This window comes from Papio anubis, chromosome 1, assembly GCF_008728515.1.
Source record: "Papio anubis isolate 15944 chromosome 1, Panubis1.0, whole genome shotgun sequence".
NCBI lineage: Eukaryota > Metazoa > Chordata > Mammalia > Primates > Cercopithecidae > Papio > Papio anubis.
In genome coordinates, this window is record NC_044976.1 from 98,604,409 (window position 1) to 98,626,439 (window position 22,031).

The 22,031-nt window shown below is 36.4% G+C and overlaps 1 protein-coding gene across 5 annotated transcripts in view; it reads left to right on the plus strand.

Moving 5' to 3' along the window:
- The window catches only part of AGL (amylo-alpha-1, 6-glucosidase, 4-alpha-glucanotransferase), a 71,317-nt gene extending 57,766 nt beyond the window's left edge, over positions 1 to 13,551 (plus strand). For 3 of the 5 annotated variants that reach the window (XM_031651131.1, XM_031651141.1, XM_031651145.1), the window contains exons 28-34: positions 255 to 390; positions 1,957 to 2,069; positions 3,071 to 3,282; positions 4,942 to 5,039; positions 5,978 to 6,065; positions 6,174 to 6,307; positions 11,073 to 13,542. In XM_031651131.1, the coding sequence (XP_031506991.1) occupies positions 255 to 390; positions 1,957 to 2,069; positions 3,071 to 3,282; positions 4,942 to 5,039; positions 5,978 to 6,065; positions 6,174 to 6,307; positions 11,073 to 11,190 (899 nt within the window). In that variant the 3' untranslated portion in view covers positions 11,191 to 13,542. Of the gene's footprint in view, positions 1 to 254; positions 391 to 1,956; positions 2,070 to 3,070; positions 3,283 to 4,941; positions 5,040 to 5,977; positions 6,066 to 6,173; positions 6,308 to 8,594; positions 11,053 to 11,072 lie in introns of those variants that run through there. The other 2 variants (XM_031651148.1, XM_031651149.1) reach the window with 2 other exon arrangements.
- Positions 13,552 to 22,031: the final 8,480 nt, after the last annotated feature.

Here is a 22,031-nt window from a genome sequence, read left to right on the forward strand (position 1 = left end):
ATCTCCATGTGCATATAAATAAAGGTTTCTCTTGTATATATATAGAAATGAAATTCCTATGTGGTAGAATATGCATATCTCCAACTTTGTGCTTTGTATATTCTGGATACAAAATCATAAGATATCACCAAACTGAGCTTCAGAGTGGTTGTCCTAGTTTATTATATTTAAAATTTTGTAATGTTTTAAAATATTTGTATATACTGTATATAATACTTATAAAAATTTTATTTTATACATGTTTTGTTTTTTAGGTTTTAATGTAACTGCAGGAGTTGATGAAGAAACAGGATTTGTTTATGGAGGAAATCGTTTCAATTGTGGCACATGGATGGATAAAATGGGAGAAAGTGACAGAGCTAGAAACACAGGAATCCCAGCCACACCAAGGTAGTGTTAATTTTATAGTGCTGTGTAATTATACCCTTTTTTAAAAAAGCACATACTTGTGGAATCTTTTATTCTGTTAACTATGAACTCTTTATATTAAGTCAATCAAAATGTCCGTGCCTTCCTCCCTTCATCTCCCCATTGTCCATGCACACAATCCTCTTGATATAAGTTATCAAGTAACACTATCTGTTCTTTTCTGTAAGTGCTCGTGGATTGATTCTCTACAAGCACCTCAAAGGAAAGATTTCTGATTCATTATCCCAGTGGTTAAGACATTTTCGTAACCTGAACTGCTTATTGATGTAAACATTTCATTATGCCCATCTTTTGCAAACATGGAAAACAACCAATTGTTCCGTCTTTTATGAAATTCTTTCACTTTCTGAACCTTTTTTCCTCCTAATTTTTTAAATCTTTTTTCCTAGTGTTTGTCATTTAAGAAGTTTTTATGATTTAAAATGCTTAACATCAGATGCTATTAAAATAGCTTTTAATATTACTATTACCCAAATAATGTACTTTGTACCCATTAAGTAATGTCTATTAAAAGAGCTTCTGATACTGTATTAAGCTGAGAAGTTAATTTCTTATTCTAATTTTTTTTTTTTTTTGAAAGAAAGCCTCACTCTGTTGCCCAGGCTATAGTGCAGTAGCACAAATCATGGCTCACTGCAGCCTCTGCCTCCCAGATTTAAGCAATTCTCCTGTCTCAGCCTTCCAAGGACCTGGGACTATAGGTGCTCACTACCACACAGGCTAATTTTTGTATTTTTAGTGGAGACAAGGTTTCACCATGTTGGCCAGGCTGATCTCAAACTTTTGACCTTAAATGATCCACCCGCCTCAGCCTCCCAAAGTGCTGGGATTATAGGAATGAGCCACCGCACTCAGCCTCTTATTCTAAGTTTTATCTTCAGTAAGAATTGTCCAAAAAATTTAATAGTTGTGGACTGGGTGTGGTAGCTGACGCCTGTAATCTCAACACTTTGGGAGGTTGGGAGGTTGAGGTGGAAGGATAGCTTGAACCCAGGAGTTCAAAACCAGCTTGGGCAACATAGTGAGGCCCCATCTCTACCAAAAAAAAATTAATAAATAAGTTACTATCTTTACATGCTTTACCAATTTTTTAAAATTATTTATTTTGGTACATTAGATCTTGTACTTCCCTTTTATTTTTCTTAAAAATGAGCTTTCAGATTAATGTGTCTGCCTTCCCTCATTTTCTCCAGCCCTATTTTTCGTGTTTGCTATCTTTTCTCTAGTACCTTATCCCAATATTCAGATTCCTTAGTCCTACCTTTTCCAACTTCCATCTTCTTTTATTCCACAATTCCCATTCTACATCATAGAATTTTTAAAAAACATGTGAGGATGACAGACAATGGCAAAACACTGAGAGGAAAAAATGTTTACATGATATAGTACACATTCCTATAGAGTAAGGATTTTTTAATAGTTTTCATAATATGTTAGTTATATGATTCATTACAATTGTTTACTGAATGCCCTTTAATACTTAAAGGACTCCAACTTAGAGAATAAAAATATGTTTTTTAATTTTAGAGATGGGTCTGCTGTGGAAATTGTGGGACTGAGTAAATCTGCTGTTCGCTGGTTGCTGGAATTATCCAAAGAAAATATTTTCCCTTATCATGAAGTCACAGTAAAAAGACATGGTAAGGTGGTTATTTACAAAGAACCTTCAAATGTACTATGCATATTCTCAACCTATGTAATCATTTGATTCAATCAGCCAATATTGGGAAACCCTTAAAATTAAGAAGAAAGAAAATTCGTTTACTAGTGTGAAAATTGTAACAATTCTAGTTGGACCATATTTTTAGCAACTTTGAACGAGATAAGAAAGCAGCATAGCTATTGCCTTTATTGTGCTTGTCTTTTTCCTCAGTGTGACTGAGCAAGTTGCATTTCTGTGAGCCATTTTGCAATCTTTACATGTCTTTTTCTAGAATAGTGCTGTCCAAAATAATGTGAACCACATACGTAATTTTAAATTTTATAGTACCCACATTTTAAAAAGTAGAAAGAAACAGGTTAAATTGGTTACAAGATATTTTATTAAATCAGCCAGGTACAGTGGCTCATGCCTGTAATCGCTACACTTTGGGAGGCCAAGGCAGGTGTATCACTTGAGCTAAGGAGTTTGAGACCATCCTGGGCAACATGAAACCTCATGTCTACAAGAAATACAAAAATTAGCAGGGTGTGGTTATGTAAGCCTGTAGTCCCAGCTACTTGAGAGGCTGAAGGGGGAGGATGGCTTGAGCCCAGGAAGCAGAGGTTGTGGTGAGCCAAGTTCATACTACTGCACTCCAGCTTGGGTGGACAATGCCAGACCCTGTCTTAAAAAAAAAAAAAAAAAAAAAAGGCATTTTATTTAACTCGGTGTACGTATATAAAATATTGTTTCAACATGTAATCAATATAAAATTATTCATAAGCTATTTTACGTTCTTTTTAGTGGTGCTACATCTTCATAATCCAGCTTATATTTTACATTTATAACACATCTCAATTCAGTCTGGCCACATTTTCCAAAAGTGGATAATTCATTGCCTTGTAGTAGATAAAAAATAAACTATTACTGTTTGTCTGTAACTAGATGTGTGAATTGTTTTGAATGATTAAAACTACCATGTCTTATGTCATTTTTCAGGAAAGGTTGTAAAGGTCTCATATGATGAGTGGAACAGAAAAATACAAGACAACTTTGAAAAGCTATTTCATGTTTCAGAAGACCCTTCAGATTTAAATGAAAAGCATCCAAATCTGGTTCACAAACGTGGCATATACAAAGATAGTTATGGAGCTTCAAGTCCCTGGTGTGACTATCAGCTCAGGCCTAATTTTACTATAGCAATGGTTGTGGTAGGTGATCCGTTTGTAAAAACATTTCAGAAAATGATGTGCTAGCGTTTGCTTGGTTCCTTATTCCCATTTGTTTTCGAATTCACTTAATGGCTAAAAAGTAGTATATTGCTTACTAGCTAGTTTTAAATAGTCTTTTCTAATTCATCAAGTATTATGCGTATCACCTTTGACCTGTAACATTCAGTATCCAAGAACAGAGAATAATGGATGATGACTGATGAAGTGCTTCCTAGAGTTTTTCACATTCAGAGCACACATAGAAGATGATATTTGTGGCCAGATGCAGTGGCTCGCACCTGTCATCCCATTTTGGGGACCAAAGCAGGAGGATCACTTGAGCCCAGGAGTTTGAGACCAGCCTGGATATCATAATGAGGCCCCACCTCCATATTTAAAAAAAAAAGAAAAGAAAAGAAAATGATATTTGTATAGCACAATAGGCTACATGGAGGAGGCTGCTCGTGCTAGATCCAGCTACTTCAGTTAGCCTCAGGCCCCACCCAGCTGCCCTGAAAGCTGAGGGTCTCTGTATCCTACACACCTGTGCTCTAACGAGTGCCTCAGCACACTAGTTAGAAAGCCCTGAACTAGTGAACTAAAGTGGATAGCTTCAATTAACATCCTGTTTTCTTTGTTGCATTGCTGCAATTAGTTTTGTCTAGCAAAGAATTCTAGACTCTCTTCTTTTTTAAATCTATACTTTAGTCTAAAAATAAACTATAAGGAAGTAAAATAGAGAAGGTATGTGTTCTTCTATGCCTGCCTAGCTGTTTTCACATTGTCAAAAACAGTACCAAACCTAGTACTATAAATTATAGTAGAATGAAAAGTATAAAAGTACACAAAGGTAGCTTTGGTTCATTGTGCACTTGATTTTATTTAACCATTGAAATGAATGCATATTCTTGGTCAACAATGCTTTCTCTCTTCTTTCTCTGTATCTCAAGTAAATTTACTCATGCTATTGGAGTAAAAGTTCTGTATTTATTTATGGCCCCAGAAGCAAAAAATGGGTATCAGATGTACTTAAAGAAAGCTATTACAAACTCGATGAAGAATGAATTACATACATTTAAGTGTGTGCTGTCTGGGTTCAGTGACTCATGCCTGTAATTCCAACACTTTGGGAGGCTGAGGTGGGAGGATTGCTTGAGCTCAGGAGTTCAAGATCAGCCTGGGCAACACAGTGAGACTTCATCTCCACAAAAATTTAAAAAATATATTAGCCTGTAGTCCCAGCTGCTCAGGAGGCTGAGGCTAATCGCCTGATCCCAGGAGATTGAGGCTGCACTGAGCTCTGATCTCGCCACTGCACTCCAGCCTGGTGACAGAGAGAGACCCTGTCTCCAAAGGGGTTAAAATAAAAGTGTGTTCTGCCTTCAGTGTAGCTGTGGCAACTTCCTTTTGGAGCTGAGTAACTTTCTTGAGGTGACAGAGAAATAATCACCTCTAAAAGCTATCCTAACTTCTACGGCCAAAAACAGTCCTTCTAAGTCAGGCTCATAGGATTAGATCTGGTTAGGTATCTACACTCAAATTCTGACCCTCACTGTATTTTAAGTAATTTTTTTTCAAGTTTATGAATAGTTTCTGTGGGTAGGAACTAATTGTTCTGTGATCTTAAAAATTTATATATTTGTTTTTGGCATTCACTAGGCCCCTGAGCTCTTTACTACAGCAAAAGCATGGAAAGCTTTGGAGATTGCAGAAAAAAAATTGCTTGGTCCCCTTGGCATGAAAACTTTAGATCCAGAGTAAGTTGGAATATAAGTATTAAGAATGTTGTTGATATTATATTTAATCCAAATACATTGACATCAACCCTACTTTTTTTTTTTTTTTTTTTAAGCCAAGGCAAAAATTTTTGTAGAGATGCCATCTCTACAAAAATAAAAATTAAAAACAAATTATCTAGGAGAGATTGTGTACACCTGTAGTCCTAGCTACTCAGGAGGCTAAGGCAGGAGTATCAGTTGAGCCAGGAGATCAAGGCTATAGTGAGCTATGATGGCACCACTGCACTTCAGCCTGCTTGACAGAATGAGACACTGTATTAAAACACACATGCACGCACACACACACCAAAACTCACAATTAAAGCTTACTCTTGTGGCCAGCTCTCCAAAAAAAGAAAAGTAACAAATGGAGTATAGATAACTGTGTTTTAACTTCTATGTATTATAATAAAGCAATATGTATATTCAGTTGCTATTTGTAACCTGATAATAGGCCAATTTTAATTTTAAAATAATTTTATGGAGAAGCTTAAAAACCACCTTTCCAATCTATAATTAATAAAACCATGTCTTTAATTTTTACTAATTCAAATTATTCTATGTATATTTCAATTATTAGACAGGCCTCCATATATTAGAGGCCTAGGAAATAGTTGACTTCAAACCAACCCATATTTAGTGCCAGGCTAGCTTCTTTTAAGGCAAGATACCAGAATATTTTACAGTTTTTATATTAACCAGTATGTGTTAATCATTTTTAACACATGATTAAAGTCCTGTGAACTCAGTATGTACTAATTTAAGGTTAGATAGATGATGCATTAATGCTGAGCTTATTCTGTAGATTAGAAGACAAAATAATTGATTTCTCTTACCTTTGTTATTGAAATTTTTCAATGCTTTCTCTGTAATATCTGATCATCTTTTATTTAACTTAAATTTTAATCATTTTGCAGTGATATGGTTTACTGTGGAATTTATGACAATGCATTAGACAATGACAACTACAATCTTGCAAAAGGTTTCAATTATCACCAAGGACCTGTAAGAATTTCATTCATCTTCTGAGTTTCAGTTTAAATTATTTTTCAAGTAATTTTTAGACATTTATGGGGGTTTTTTTTGTCTTTACTTTTGAATAATCTTTTTTAGGAGTGGCTGTGGCCTATTGGATATTTTCTTCGTGCAAAATTATATTTTTCCAGATTGATGGGCCCGGAGACTACTGCAAAGACTATAGTTTTGGTTAAAAATGTTCTTTCCCGACACTATGTTCATCTTGAGAGGTAAGTCATCAGCAGCATGTAATTTCCATAACTAGTGTTTAGTCGGTTTACTAGCTATTAGGTAAATTACAGTTTCTTAGAATTGATTTCTATATGCCCTAGGTATCCCAATGAAAAGTGAAGCCTTTATTCTTTAACATGACAAATTCTGTTATATAATTTTCACTTTCTCTTATTTTAGGTTTTTTATTTTAAGTTGAGGTCTTGATATTGTGTGATTTATACATGTGGAATTTTGATTTTTTTAATTTTCCTGATGTTTTTGGATATGGTTAGCACAGGATAAATATAAAAATTTAAGGTACTCACCCTGGGCCTTTTGAGTTAATTGATTTAAAGATATATCAAGAAATAGTTTTCAGAAATGCTTTCATTATAGTTAAAATATCAGAGTTGGTCTTTTGCCTGTTATTTCAAAAACCATTTTTCACTTCCTTGTCCTAATTATTAGCAAATAGACAGTGTCAGAGTTACGTATCTTTATAAGATAGTATAAATTCAGAGGGTATCTTAATTTCCCAAATTTTATATTATACATAAGTATATCTATGTTCTATTCCTCAAGTGATGAATAAACAGCACAAATTTCATCTCCTTTCTCACAAGCACATAAGGGACTTCTGTGCATTTCATATTAATAGAGCCACTCCTGGTTTCTTTTGTTTGGTTGTCACTATGGTATAGATTTTATCATCCTTTTAACCTATTTATGTCTTTGTATCTAAAGTGGATTTCTTGTACATAGTAGCATGTAATCGGGTCTTGCTCTCCTGTAGCATGACAGTTTCTGCTTTTGGAATATTTAGACCATTTACATTTAAGGTGATTACTGAAATTGTGAAATTTAAGTGTTTGTTGTCTATTTATTCTGTCTGTTTTTTGTTAGCTTTTTCCTCTTTTTGTGCTTCTTTTGCATTGAATATTATTTCATTTTAATCTCCTTTGTTGGCTAATTAGATATAATTCTTGTTTATTTAAAATGGTTGCTTTAGGTTTATAGTATATGTCTTTATAGTTTACCTTCCAGTGATTTACCACTTCAAGTAAGGTATAAAGAACCTTAAAATAGTATAGTTTCATTTTTCCGCTCCCGGCCTATGTGCTTATTATTGTCATCCATTTTTATTTTACATGTTATAACCCCCCACACTACATGGCTACTACTTTTGTTTAGGCCGTCAGTTATTTTTTAATGATCTTTAAATAATGCATTAAAAAGTCTAATTACTCTTGTAGTTGCCATTTTCAGTGCTCTTCATATTTTTGTGATGTTCTGTATTTCCATCTTGTATCATTTTCCTTCTACCCGAAGGACTTTTTCCATCATGTCTTTGTAGTGTTTGCCTCCTCATGATGAATTCTTTCAATTCTTGTAAGTGTAAAAACAGATGTGTTTTGCCTTTATTTTAAATATATTTTCACTGTGTATAGAATTCAAAGTTAAGCTTTCTCTCTTTCATACTTTAAAGTGGTTACATCGTTTTGATAAGAAATCTGCTAACATTTTTATGTCTAACCTACCATCACATCCATCCTGGTGTTTTTCATTTCACACATTGTAGTTTTCATTTCTCTTATCTGGGTCGTCTTTATATCTTCCATGTCTCTGTTTAATGTTTTGAACATTTCTGGGTTGCTTTTGCTTGTGAGTATTCTCTTTATGGGTCAGATCACCCTGCTTCTTTGCCTGGTAGTTTTTGTTTTTTGATTTTTGAAGAGACAGGGATCTTGCTATCTTGCCCAGGCTGGTCTTAAACTCCTAGGCTGAAGCAGTCCTCCCACCTCAGCCTCCTGAAGTGCTGAGATTATAGGCATGAGTCACCACACCCAGCCATTTGCCTGGTTATTTTTTATTAGATACCAGATGTGCATTTTACCTTGTTGGGTGCTAGATTTTTGGTGTTTCTATAAATGTTTTTGAGCTTTGTTTTGGAATGCAGTGAAATTACTTGGAAACAGTTTGATCCTTTCCGGTCTTGATTTTAAGCTTATTAGACCTGACCAGAATAGGCTTTGGTCTAGGAATAATTATTCACTATTAGTGAATCAAGACCTATCTGTGTTCTCTAGCCTGTATTTCAAAAATTATGACGTTTTCAAATCTGCCTGATGGGAACAAGCAAGTGTTCCCAACACTATGTGAGTGCCATGTACTGCTTCTTCTCATCCTTTTGGATGGTTCTTTCCTTGTTCTTTGGTTGTTTCCTCTTGTGAATTTGCTGGTTGGTACACTACAGATACTTGAGTGGGACCCTCTGCATATCTTCAGAGTTCTCTCTTTGTACAGCTCCCTCCTCTCTAGTACTCTATCCTGCAAATTGTAGCTGCTTTATAGTGTTCCTGGATTCTCAGTTCAACTCAAGGAAGTCTGCCAGGCTCCACCTGTGTTCCCCCTCTCTGTGCCAAATCCCGGAAATGCTCAAGGCAGTAAGGTATGGTAATCATAGGGTTTGCTTCATTTGTTTCTTATTCCTCAAGGATCACTATTTGTTGCCTAATGTCTAATGTCTTAATGTCCAGTTCTTCATTTGTATCAGACAGGAGGGAAATTTCTGTCCATACTACTTCCTGTTTGTCACGTATGGAAGTCCTTCCTTGCTTTCTGGCCCAGCAAGGTTTTCAAGACTCATCTTTTGCTTTCACTACCCCAGCCTGCAATTGGGCAATTCTCTAAGGAGCCCTTGCTCTTTATAGTGAAAAATGTTATTTAGAAGCTAGATCGGAACACATGGTGTATTGATTATTACTATGCCCCCCAGTAGATAGGGCTAGGGAATATGTAATAATAATACATAAATATAGGTAAATACATACACATGTATCTTCATTTCAGTGTATCCTGTGTATATTGAAAACCTGAGTTTACACCAGTTCCAATCTATTGCTCACTGTTTAATTCTATTTTTCTCCCTCTCTATATTTGTAATTCCGTTTTCCAACAATTAATAACCTACTTCCCACATTGGGCTGTCACCACCACATACAGTCTGCTCACCCAGCTTCGGCCTGATACCCCACACTAAGTCACCTGTATGTGTGGAGCCCTCCTGACACCACTTGGTTTCTAACTGCCCACTCGGGACCACTCTCAGCCTTGGTGAACTCCCTCTTCATACCTCTTGAACTCTAACATCCTGCTCCATACTACCTATTACCCTTTCCTCTCCATTTTTGGTCACCTGCCATGCTCTGTCCCACCTGATGACTTCAGGATGAATTTTTCAGGAAAGCAAGGGAAAGGGGACTTCCTTATATTTGTATGGACACATTCCATGTCCTAGTGTCCAAGTCTAATTATGGGCAGCATATTCATGGTTTTGTAACCTCATTTTGTTTTTTAATTTTGGTAGTCTGTTAGTTTGCTAGAGCTGCAATAACAGAGCACTACAAACTGAGTGACTTAAATAATAGAAATTGTTAAACAGCAGAATATTGTCTCACAGTTCTAGAGGCCAGAAATCTGAAAAATCAAGGCATGGACAGAGCCATCCTCCCTCTGAAGGCATTAGGGAAAGGTCTCTTCCAGCCCTCTCTCTTAGCTGCTGATAATCCTGTGGCTTGTGGCAGCAAAACTCCAATCTTCATGTGCCATTATCTTAACTAATTACATCTGCAGTGACCCAATTTCCAAACAGGTTCACATTCTGAGGTACTGGGGGCTAGGACTTCAACATACAAATTCTGTGGAAATATAATTCAACACATTACAGATGCCCAGTTATCCAGCTTCAGTCATTTGGCATTTTACTCTGATGTAGCTTGAATACTTGGAAACATACATTTTCTATATTTTCCAGGTTTCTATGACTTTTTTTTTAAATATAGTACCCAGCTGATATTAGTTATTATCCAAAATACCCTATTTTACCTAATGGGGTTATTTTTTCCCATTTTTACTATGAAATATTTGATGCCCACTGAAGCATGTATGTAATATAGCCCTGAGTTACAAACCATAATAATGAAACAAGTCTGTTCCCACGACCCAACTTAAAAATGAAACATTACAGATTTCTGTACTTTTTAAATTCGTGTTTCATTTTTAAGGGATTACATTGAAATTAACAATAAATTTGATGTACTAACATAACTGTGTTCTGATAGGGAGGGCTGGAACAAGTTATTTAACCTCTGTAAATCTCTCTTACCTCTCTATAGATAGGAATACTTATGGTGCCTACCTTATAGGGTTACTGTGAACATTAAATGAGATAATATATGTAAAGCAGTTAGTATTAGAATATAAAGGCATAATAAATACTAAGTTTATTATTCAGTAGAATGAGAAATTGATTGGCATTTTTTTTCTTTAAGTAGAAAGTACTCTGGAATGGCATTTCCCCCCTAATCGTAGTTCTTAGTGTTTCTTCATTACTTTTAGTTTTACAGTTTTATCAAGATCACACATAACACATCTGCATAATTACAATTTGAGTCTCATAAACTTACTCCAAAAGGAATAAAATTATGCCTGAGAGAGTATTTATCTCTATATTTATATGTAGCTTGTAATGGTAGTTTCTTCTATGTTTTTAATACATAAAGGGATTCCTTGTATTTAAAAGTCTCAAATTCCAAAGATGGAATGTCAAAGAATAATTTCAGTCTAAATTCATTTGTATGTCTTTAGGATATTGTTTTATCTTGTAGCAAATGACTACATATGATTATATTCTGCACTAGAAGGCAAAAATCACCAGGTCTTGCCTATTTTGTTAATATGTATTAAATCATGTCTTTGTAAAATGTCTTTTTTTTCATTCAGATCCCCTTGGAAAGGACTTCCAGAACTGACCAATGAGAATGCCCAATACTGTCCTTTCAGCTGTGAAACACAAGCCTGGTCAATTTCTACTATTCTTGAGACACTTTATGATTTATAGTTGATTACAGATATTAAGTATGCAATTACTTGTGTTATAGGATGCAAGGCCATCATATGTAAATGCCTTATATGCACAGGCTCAAGTCATTTTAAAAATCTCATTTATTATAATATTGATGCTCAATTAGGTAAGATTGTAAAAGCATTGATTTTTTTTTAATGTACAGAGTAGATTTCAATTTGAATCAGAAAGAAATATCATTACCAATGAAATGTGTTTGACTTCAGTAAGAATTTTTCAAATGCCTAGAAATCCAGAGTTTGAAAAAGAAATATCATGTAATCTTCTATTTGTACATAAATAAAAATAAAATATGAAAATATAATGAAAGAAATGGAAAGATAGCTTTTAACTGTGGTATATATAATCTTCAGTAACAATACATACTGAATAGGCTGTGGTTCATTAATATTATCACCACTTACTATAGTATTCTTAATACAATGCTCACTGCATTTAATAAATATTTAATAAATGGTGAATGATAGAAGTTTCTACCTACAATATATGTTCCTAAATGGAGCACAGATGTTCAAACTGCTTTCATTTTTTCACTGATATATTCATTTGTGTGTAATATAATGAATGCCAACAGTGTATTTTATATGATTTACTTATGTGGGGAAACAGGCAAAGCATTAGGAAATTTATTTCCTGAAAACAGTTTTGTAAAATTAGTATTGAGTTCTAGTTTACTATTATAAGATAGCTTACATTTTCAAAATGGAAATTGTTGGTCATATTTCTAGAATTGTAAAGAAAAAGAAAAAAGGATGTTATATTAGTTTTTTAAAACTCAACTATCTTTAGTTCATGTTCAAAAATCTATTGCTAGATCATAGTAGATACTGGTTTTCTATTAACTCAGAACCTACATTGACAAGTTTAACATTGGGAAGAATCTTAACAAAAATATGGGTATTAATTCAGTATATATCTTAAATTCAGTAAAATCATTGGAAATTTTTCATGTTAACTTATTTTAAGATACCTTAAAAATCTTAAAGTCACAAAAGGAAAAAGGTTTTTAACATTTATATGAGTTCACATTTTTTAATAGAACTTATTTCCTAGATAGAATTTTTTTACTGTTTTTTACTGTTTTCTTAAGAAAACAGTTAAATCATTGTGCGTTCAATTGGAAAAAAGTAGTTGCAAGAATTCTTTCATTGCTATATAATATTCAGTGGCTCATTTATAGCTAATAAAATAATAGTGTTTTAAAATAATGCTACTTTAAAAGTAGCATTTTTTAACTTAAAAACCTTAACTATGACTAAGAAATAAAAGTAAAGGAGAAAACCAGCAAATAAAACTTCTGGGCAGCAAAAATTTACAAATGCTTCAGATGTCAAATACCCATTCTTGAAAGCTCGTGTAATTTACTTTATGATTATCTGCCTGCTCCTCTTCAAAGCTGACCTTGCTTTAGAAATAGTTTTAACTAGTTTAGTTTTCTGGTTTCCAAAACTGAAACAGATTAAATCCTACAAATTTAAGGACAGTTGTGACAGTAATCTGACCACTGTCTATAAACACACTGGTTTCCAAATCTCCCTTTCTTCTTCAGTTCCTTCCTTGCTCAATATATAACCTTCTCTAAACTGTGCAGGTAAAAGGAATGACTTTCCTTGAGAGAACCATTAGTTCATCAAAGGTTTATGTAGTGTTGTTGCTCTACCCTAACTTTGATATTAAGGGAGGTAAGAAAGGTAACAGAAAACCAGCATATTTAAGCCAAAGCATGAAGTAATCACTGACAGTTAAATGTGACCAAAATAATTAAAATTCACAATTTTGTAAATGTAGTCATTTTGGGTTATCTCTAGTAAGGCAAATACCCACGTTGGTAAATTTTTAGGATATTGTGTTGCACTAGAAAACTAAGTAGTTCATCTTTCTAATGAGGAAGATTAATGAAAGAACATTATTATATTCTGCATGGTATATTTTAAAGTTTAAGAAGGCATGTTAAACATTATTTCCTCTATGGGAGTTGAAATACAAAATTAGATTTTTAAAAGGTGTCATTTGACTAAAGAACGTTTAGGTAGAATGCATCATACTTGAGTGATGCTGGATAAGGTATTATTATATTTCAACAATGGACTATGCCTTGGTTTTTCACTAATCAAAATCAAAATTTAACATGAGAAATGAATTTGCCAGTTTAGTATGCTGTGGTATTTTAATAAGTTTTCTAAGATAATTGGGAAAGCATGAGACTGGTCATATTTATGAATATTGTAACATGTGAATTGTAATCCATTTCTGATATGTCTTGAACTACTCTGTCTAGTGGGCAAATGTCATTGTTATCTCTGTGTGTTAAGAAAATAAAAGTATTTTCTAAAGGTCTATATTTTGCTTTCATTCATAGCCATTGCGCCCAGCTAATTTTTTATTTTTTACTTATTTTTTATTTTGTAGAGACAGGATTCTACACTATGTTCCCTAGGTTGGTCTCAGCCTCCTGGCCTTAAGTGATCCTCCTGCCTCAGCCTCCCAGAGGCAATTAATTTGTAAGTGCTGACCAGAGCCATTTATTCAGTGCTTGCCTACTTTAGGTGCTTACCTTTTTGCAGGAGGCAGAGAGGAGGAAGAACTTTATACTGTTTGGATTATTTATTTCATTAGGCATGTTGAAAGGAGCAAAATCAACTTCCAATTTATAAATCTGTTAGAAACTATACACTTCTTTTCTGGTGACAATGGGCCTCCTGGAAAAATAAAAATAATTTTTTTTAAATAAATAAAAATAAGCTGTGCACTTTCCTGGTACTTCTTGAAACCTTTTACTCAAGTGTGAATTTTTTATTTACTTTTGATCAACTTACTAACAGTAAACACTACAGGCCAGAAGACATAATATATATACGTGCCTCCTAAAGTAGCCAAATTTTTTTTTTACTTTTCATTATATTACTGAATAATATACATATTTATAGAAAAGCATCTAATGACCAAAGTTGATCAATTTGGTTTTTGCCTTAGCTACTGTTGGTTTCTTTTTACTGCAGATATGTATATCTTCATCTTCAGATAAAAGATATTAACCTAAAAATCCCAACCTGTAACTATCACAGCAAACTTGCCAAAATTATTTATATAGAACCTCAGTGTGCCAATATAATAAACTCATGGAATTTGCTTAGTAGCTGTTGGTTTCCCTGCAACACCCCCCGCCACCACCCGCCAATTTGTATGAGCCTTGAATTATAGAGTAGTGCTAATACTTTCATTCCGGCTGTAGTTATTTTGGTTAGAGCACGGTTTTTCGTTTGTTTGTTTTGTTTTTGTTTTTTTAAAGAGAGTCTTGCTTTACTGCCCAAGCCTGATTACATACAGCTCATTACAGCCTCAACCTCCTGGGCTCAAACCGTCCTCCCACCTCAGCATCCCAAGTAGCTAGGATGACAGGCGTGCAACTACTGCACCCACCTAATTTTTGCATTTGTTTTGTAGAGATGGGGGCCACACTGTGTTGTCTAGGCTGGTCTCAACCTCCTGGGCTCAAGCAGTCCTCCCATCTCATCCCACCTCAGCCTCCCAAAGTGCTGATGATAGGCGTGACCATTTCTGGCCAGTTTTTTCTTTAATCAGATCTTTCAGCACTTGCCTCCACCTTTGTAATCTCTTCTGTCTCTTCAATGTTTATGTCAGTCTCAATAACCACCACTGTTTCTATTTCCTTCTAGTTTTATTTTTTATAAGTGCATCTGGTATGAGGTGAGACATTACTTAGGTTTTTTTCCAAATTGTTAAATCCCAAACTTATAAGTTGAATATGATTGATGGGAAGTCCTTTTTTAATCTTGAATTATTCTTTAATGGTAGGGTCTACTAGAATACACTGTTTTCTGTGCCCATTCATCTATCTCACTATTCTAGTTTTTGTTTTAATATTTGTTAGAGCATTTTCTCACCACCTTTCTGTCTCATCAGTTCCCTAGGCTTCTTTTTCAGAATCTTATTTACTCCCACTTATTCTTTATATGTATTTTTCCAAATCCAAAAACTATGCTCTTAGCATTTTTACTAAACATGCCCTCATACTATTGATAACAACAGACATATTGGCATTATTTAATCTTATCTTAAAACATAAGCTATTTATTTAAAAATTTTTAGCTTGTTGGAATTCTTCCTAATTTTTATGTTTATGATTGCTGTGACCCATTTTGGTTCAATTTGATGGTCAATTGGTCAGAATAGAAAATTCAGATTCAAGAAACATTAATGGAGCCCCTACTATGTAAGGAATTTTACATTGGAGGTATTATATCCCTTTTGTAAATTAGAACATTGATAATCTTACCATAAATCACATAGCAGATAAATTGTTGGACCCAAGACTCAAACTCTGATTTTCCTACCACAAATCATCTTACACAAACCCTCAAGATTGCTGTCTTCTGTGCTTGCCCTCCTGCTTCCTCCCTCCGTCAACCCATAGGACCCACTGTTGCTATTATCAGTTTGCCATGGAAAGCATTAGGTCTGTTCTGCTTGAGCCTAGGTATACTTCTTTATTATTACCTGGCCAAAATTCTCGTATCTGCACCCGTCTGCACTAATAGGATAACCCATGTGTTCCTGGCTAAATGTGTAGACTCAGTGACAAGCATGGGCTAGGTTATACAAATAGGATAAATTTGCAAATGTAAGTATCTTATCAAGGAAGGTGAAACAGAAAAGTCAGAGACAACAGGAAGTGTTAATAATTAAGAGAAGGCCAACTGGTTAAAGTTGGTCCAAAGGAATTTCGGTCAAAAGGCAGGGCCCGTGCCCATGCATTTTTAACACCAAAGGGAACAAGCTATGGAAATTTTCTAAAATATATGGCACTTAATTCTGCAAGTGTTCAATGTTAATATATTTATTGTAACTGATATATTTTCAAAGTACAAAACTGAGCACTAAGTCTTATTAGATATCTTTTTTATCACATCAAGGAGCAGTACTCCAAAAATGATTTATCTTGGCTCCCACATCACATTCAATGGATCACAAAGTCTTGTCACTTTTACCTGACTGCAGATTTCTACTCATACTCTTTATCTTGTGCATAGATTAACATAATAATCTTTAAATTGATGACAATTTACTCTATCCCTCATAGAGCTATGAGGAAAACCTTTCTTGAACACTGATACTGTCTATTAGTGGTCAGAGGACATTAAGGATTTGCTATGATTCGGCCTCAGTCTCTTTCCAGTCCTATTGTTATAGTGTCTCCTTGCTTTTCCCAAAGCTGATTACTTGCCTCCCTGAACCTTTGCTTCTTCAATTGTAAAAACAGTGACTATAACATCTGTGGGTAGTAAGAATTCATGAGGGCAACCCATAGTATATTTAAGTTTCACTGCCTATAATAGAACCTAAATAATAATAGTCTACATAAGATAGATGTCAAGGGTGTGCACCCCAGAGCTGATACGATGGTTCCGTTGTCATCAAGAACCAAAGCTAGCATTTAATGACAGAATACTCAAGAACTTCTCAAATATTTCTTTTAATATGAGCTCACTGTCTCTTAGATGTTATAAGCAGGGGTAGACAATAATCTGTTTACTTTTTGTAATGTTTTTAGAGGCAGTCTCACTCTGTCACCCAGACTGGAATGCAGTAGTATGATCATAGTTTACTACAGCCTCCAACTCCTAGGCTCAAGTGATCCTCCTGCCTCAGCCTCTCAGAGAGCTGGCACTACAGGCATGTGCCACCAAGCCTGGTTAATTTTTAATATATTGCAGATATAAGGCCTCACTGTGTTGCCCAGGCTGGCCTCAAACTCCGGAACTCAAGCGACCCTCTAGCCTCAGCCTCCCAAAGTGTTGGGATTACAGGCATGAGCCACTGCACCAGCCTATTTGTTTATTTTAACCATAGGGGAAACAACTCAAAGTTTACATCATCTAAATTGATGGCAAATTTTAAGGCTTGGCTAAAATAACAAATTTTGTCATCTAAAAAAAATTCTAGTTTTATACTTAAACTCTAAAGAAGCAGAAGAGCTATTACTGAAGTCTTTACTAATAAAGCAAGATAGAATTTTACAGGAATTTTTGTTGGTTTTGGTTTGGTTGATTTTAATTCTACTTTGGTCTTTCTCATCATTGGACAACGTGGGGAAATGTATTTCAGACAAATAAATGAGCTAGTTTGCAATAAATAGAGTGTGACTGTTTGATAGACTTCCCTTCTTTCTGAATGTCTACAAAAGATAAGCTTTTTTATTTTCTTTAAGCAACTTCAAAGCACTAACTCTCAGACCTAGAGCTCTGTTTCCTTTTTTTGAGATACAGTCTCACTGTTTTTCCTAGGCTGGTCTTGAATGCCTGAGCTCAAGCAATCCTCCTGCCTCAGCCTCTCTCAGCCTCCAGAGTAGCTGGGATTGCAGGCACACAACTCACATCTGGCTAGAGATCTATTTCTCTTAGAGATTCACTTACTGGAATTCAGCTCTGCATACTCAGAAATAAGCAAATATATGCTTCCCTCGGGGGTCTTCATTTCTGTGTGTTTCTCATAATGTCATTGTTCCACTGAGCCAATTGTGAGTCTAGTGTTTAAAAATATGCCATTTCCATAAGACACAGTTCCCTAAGCCAGTGTTTCCCACCCTTTACATGTTACAGAACACATTTAAAAAGATAAGCTTGGACTGAGTGTGGTGGCTCACGCCTGTAATCCCAGCACTCTGACTTAAGGGGATAGTTTATCAGTTTTCAGCCTATAAATTTCTTTTGTTGTTTTGTTTGTTTTCTTTCAGTGAATGGAATATAAATTTCTTATGGAATGTTTAAGTATAATTGCTTTCCTAGAGAAAAAGAAATTGTGTTTTGAAACATAACAAATGCATCTTTAAAGAACAACAATTAAGTGAACAGCATGAACCCACCACAGAGTTGAAAATGAAAACAAATAGCCTGCCCCTATTTTAGACAATACTACAGCCATGCAAAGATAGTAGCTGTTTATTTCAGGAATTCCTGTCTAGGAAGATGAGACTGTAAACCAACTAAAACAGCTTGCTCATCAGTATTTTTCTGATAATTATCTTGCTCATCAAGATTTATTTTAAAACACTTGCCTCATTTTGTCCACCAATACAAAGCTATTATTTTTAAATTCTGCCTAATCCCAACCAGCTCCACCTTGCAATAGCTGCCTTAAAAATCACCCAGCTATGTCCCAACACTCTTTAAATACCATTCCCTGACTTACCCCTTCTGAGAAAATATTAAGATTTTGTTAAGATGGTGTTTTTCCTTGCAGCAATATGTAAGGCATGATCAACAGATTTTTCTGGAGGTATTTTATGGGAGATTTTTACAGAGCTTTAGAAGACAACCTTACCAGTATCACTAAAGTGCACTGCCTACCCCTCCAAATTAGATTCCTCTCTGCCACTGGTGGATTCTCCCTCCTGATTTTATGTTAGTCATTTTCCTAATTATCTCTGTAGTGTTATATATGTATATCTTAATATACGATTTAGTTTTGCCTGTTTTAACCGTTATATATTTGGAATTCCATTATTTCTAATCTTTTTTAACTTAATTTTTGTAACATATTATGTTCCTGAGATTTATTCCCATTGATGAGTACAGCTTGTGGCTCATTTTTCTTCTCTGCCATAGTTGATTCCATTGTTTGAATAAGCCACAATTTATACATCCATTCAAACGATTCTCTATAACAAAATAACACCAATTTTAGTCTCTTTTTTTAAATTTAAAAATAAATTTTCCAATATCTTTCCTTCTTAATAGAGATGGGTTTCACTATGTTGCCCAGGCTGGTCTCGAACTCCTGGCCTCAAGGGATCCCCTCCCCACCAACCTCGACCTCCCAAAGTGCTAGGATTACAGACATGAGCCACCACGCCTGGCCAGCTTTAGGCTCTACAGTTCTTTTGTTCACAATATGTGGCATGTTACCCAAAATAAAGAAATGTTTGAAGAGAAAAGCAACTGTGATAGATAATCAAAGAAACAGACAAAGCAGATCAATGCACTCACGCAGAAAACGTTAAGCTGATAGACCTTCAAATAAGATTCTCGACATGTTAAAGGCGGGGGCGGTAGGTGAGAAACCGCTGTAATTACCGCGTCACCGGAAAGCAAAACAAAAGCCGAGATATCTACCGTCAGAATGAAACCATCACTATACTCTGAAATCGCTCAAATCTAAAATAAAATTCTTTTCCGAAGCGGCGGCGAAATATAAAATCAAAAGCGCCGAAATAAAACCGAAAAAGCAACGCCTTATCGCTCAAAATAAACAGTGAGGCCGGGGGATCGTACTGCACTCCCGAGCCTGCAGGGCTGGCGGGACTCTGTCAGAAAGGCCAGGAGGAGAGTCTGGACACACCTGTCCCAACACCCCTAGGAGGCAAAAAGCTGGGAGGACTACTTGAAATAAGTTCAAAGACCAGCCTAGGGGCAACATAGGAGACCCTGTCTCTAAATTAGTAAATAAAGGGAAAACACAGAGAATTCCAAAAGAGAATTAGGAATCCTATATAAAGAATCAAAGACATTCCCAAGAACGAAAACTACATCTACGGAATAAAGGAGACTTGTAGATTGGTTTTAACGGACTGGTGAGACTCACATGATCAAGGCCAAATCAATTCTAAAATACTCGAAACTAAACAAGAGAAAAATGAAGTGGAAGACCAATGCCTTGGCGGGGCACGGGACGGTGTCAAACGGTGGCATGGTGGGTCTCGGAATCAAGGAAAATGATGACGATGGGCTGGGAGTTTTGAAGAGCTGTTTGTTGCTCGCATTTTACCCCATCTGTCTTATTTTCTTAGTTCTTCCTCTTCCGCAGGTGCCAGTTAGCTCCAGTAAGTTACAACATTGCCGAACTTTTGATAGAATGCACCTCCTGCCAATCCATTTGTTGTCGGTTCACTGAATGTCCCTCCATAAACTTATTTCCACGTCGAGTACAGAGTTCAGTTAAGATCAGAGTGTGAAGATGATAGCGAATAAGGAGCAGCTCCCGTCTCCAACTCCGGCGCCAATGACACAGAAGACCGGTGATTTCAGGTACACTACCGCACCAGTACTAAGGTTCATCTCCGCAGGAGTGCCAGCGATGGAAGTGCTGACCGGCTGCTACCTTGACCCAGCGAGAGCTGGCGCAGAATGAGCGTGCCTCACCCTAGGAGGCCTCAGAAGGAATCCCTAGCCAGAGAAATAAGGAGGCTCCCTAGAAGAAATAAGTTAGCTCACCCCGTACTGCTTTGAACAGAACAGGGCTGCACCAGGGAGTGCTTATCCCACACCTGGCCGGGAGGGTCCACCGCAGGGGCCTCCCTGCATTTGCCTCACCCCACAGCAATCCTACTTGAATCTACTAGCAAGGCAGCAGAAGCGAGGCTGGGGGAGGCCATGTTGCTGGGGAGCCTGGGCCAGATAAACAGAAGCTGCGAGGAGGCTGGAACTTCGTGGAAGCTCAGCAGCTCAAAGAGGCTCCTACCTATCTCTGTAGAGCTCCCACCTCAGGAGCAGAGTTTTGATGAAACAATGACAGAAGCGGCAGACTGCCTCTGCGGCCCGAGGGCATGGCTAACTCAACAGCTTTGAAAAGAACAGAGATAGAATCACTACAGAGAATTGAATCTAAAGAACAAACCTCCCTAAACTGGTCCCCAACCCCTAAAATGCTCTTTCAGGCACCCCATCCCACTAAAGAGCAGTCTGACACCCAGCCTCACAGGGTGGAGTACACCCCTGAGAGGAAGCTTCCCAAGAGATCAGACAGGAGTACACTCGCTGTTCAGAAATATTCCTATCTTCCTGCCCAGCCTCTGCTGCTACGTACCGAGCACAAACAGGTCTGAGTGGACCTCCGAGCAGTCTCCGGCTGGACCTGCAGCTGAGGGGTCTGTTGTTTGGGAGGGAGGCTGTCAAACAGGAGACCTAAAACCCATCAGTATCCTATCATCAAAGATAGAGAGCAGATAAACAAAGATATGGGGAAAAGCGGAGACAGAGAGAAGCTGGAGATTCAAAATAAAGGCATCTCCCCGGCAAAGGGCCAGCTCCTCGCCCAACATGGATCAAAGCTGAATGAGGAGAATAACTGGCAGATAGAAGAAAAGAAACTTCGGTATCAAATTTCTCAAAAGACTAAAAGGAGGTCGTACTGGTATAAAGAAACTAAAATAACGTCGAAAAATTGAAGTAAAGCTGAAGTAAATAAAATACCGAAAGGTCCTCGTAAAGTAGAAAGATAAAGCTCCCATAACAATGGCTCAGATGCAAGCTTCGATAACCGGCTTCGATCAACTGGAGAAATTATCGATTGAGGGATCAAATGTAGATGAAATAGAAGAGAAACCTAAAGAAAAAAGAAAGAAAAGAAATGAACAAAGCCTGCAAAGTATGGGATTATGTAAAAGACCAAATCTCCGTCTGATTGGGGGTGCCTGAAAGTGGGGAAAAGTGGGGCAAGTTGGAAGGCATAGCTTCGGGATATCATCCCAGGAGAACTTCCCAACCTAGTAGAGACTGACCAGCATTCAAATCCAGGGAAATACAGAGGAAGCCACAAGATACTCCCTCGAGAAGAGCAACTCCAAGACACATAATTGCCGATTCACTTGAAATGTAGAGGAAAAAATCTTTTTTTTTTTTTTTTTTTTTTTTTGAGGCCGGAGTCTTGCTCTGTCGCCCAGGCTGGAGTGCAGTGGGCAATCTCACAAACTCACTGCAAGCTCAGCCTCCCGGGTTCCAGCACGCCATTCTCCTGCCTCAGCCTCGATAGCTGGGACTACAAGCCGCCCATGCTGACTAATTTTCTATTTTTAGTAGGGG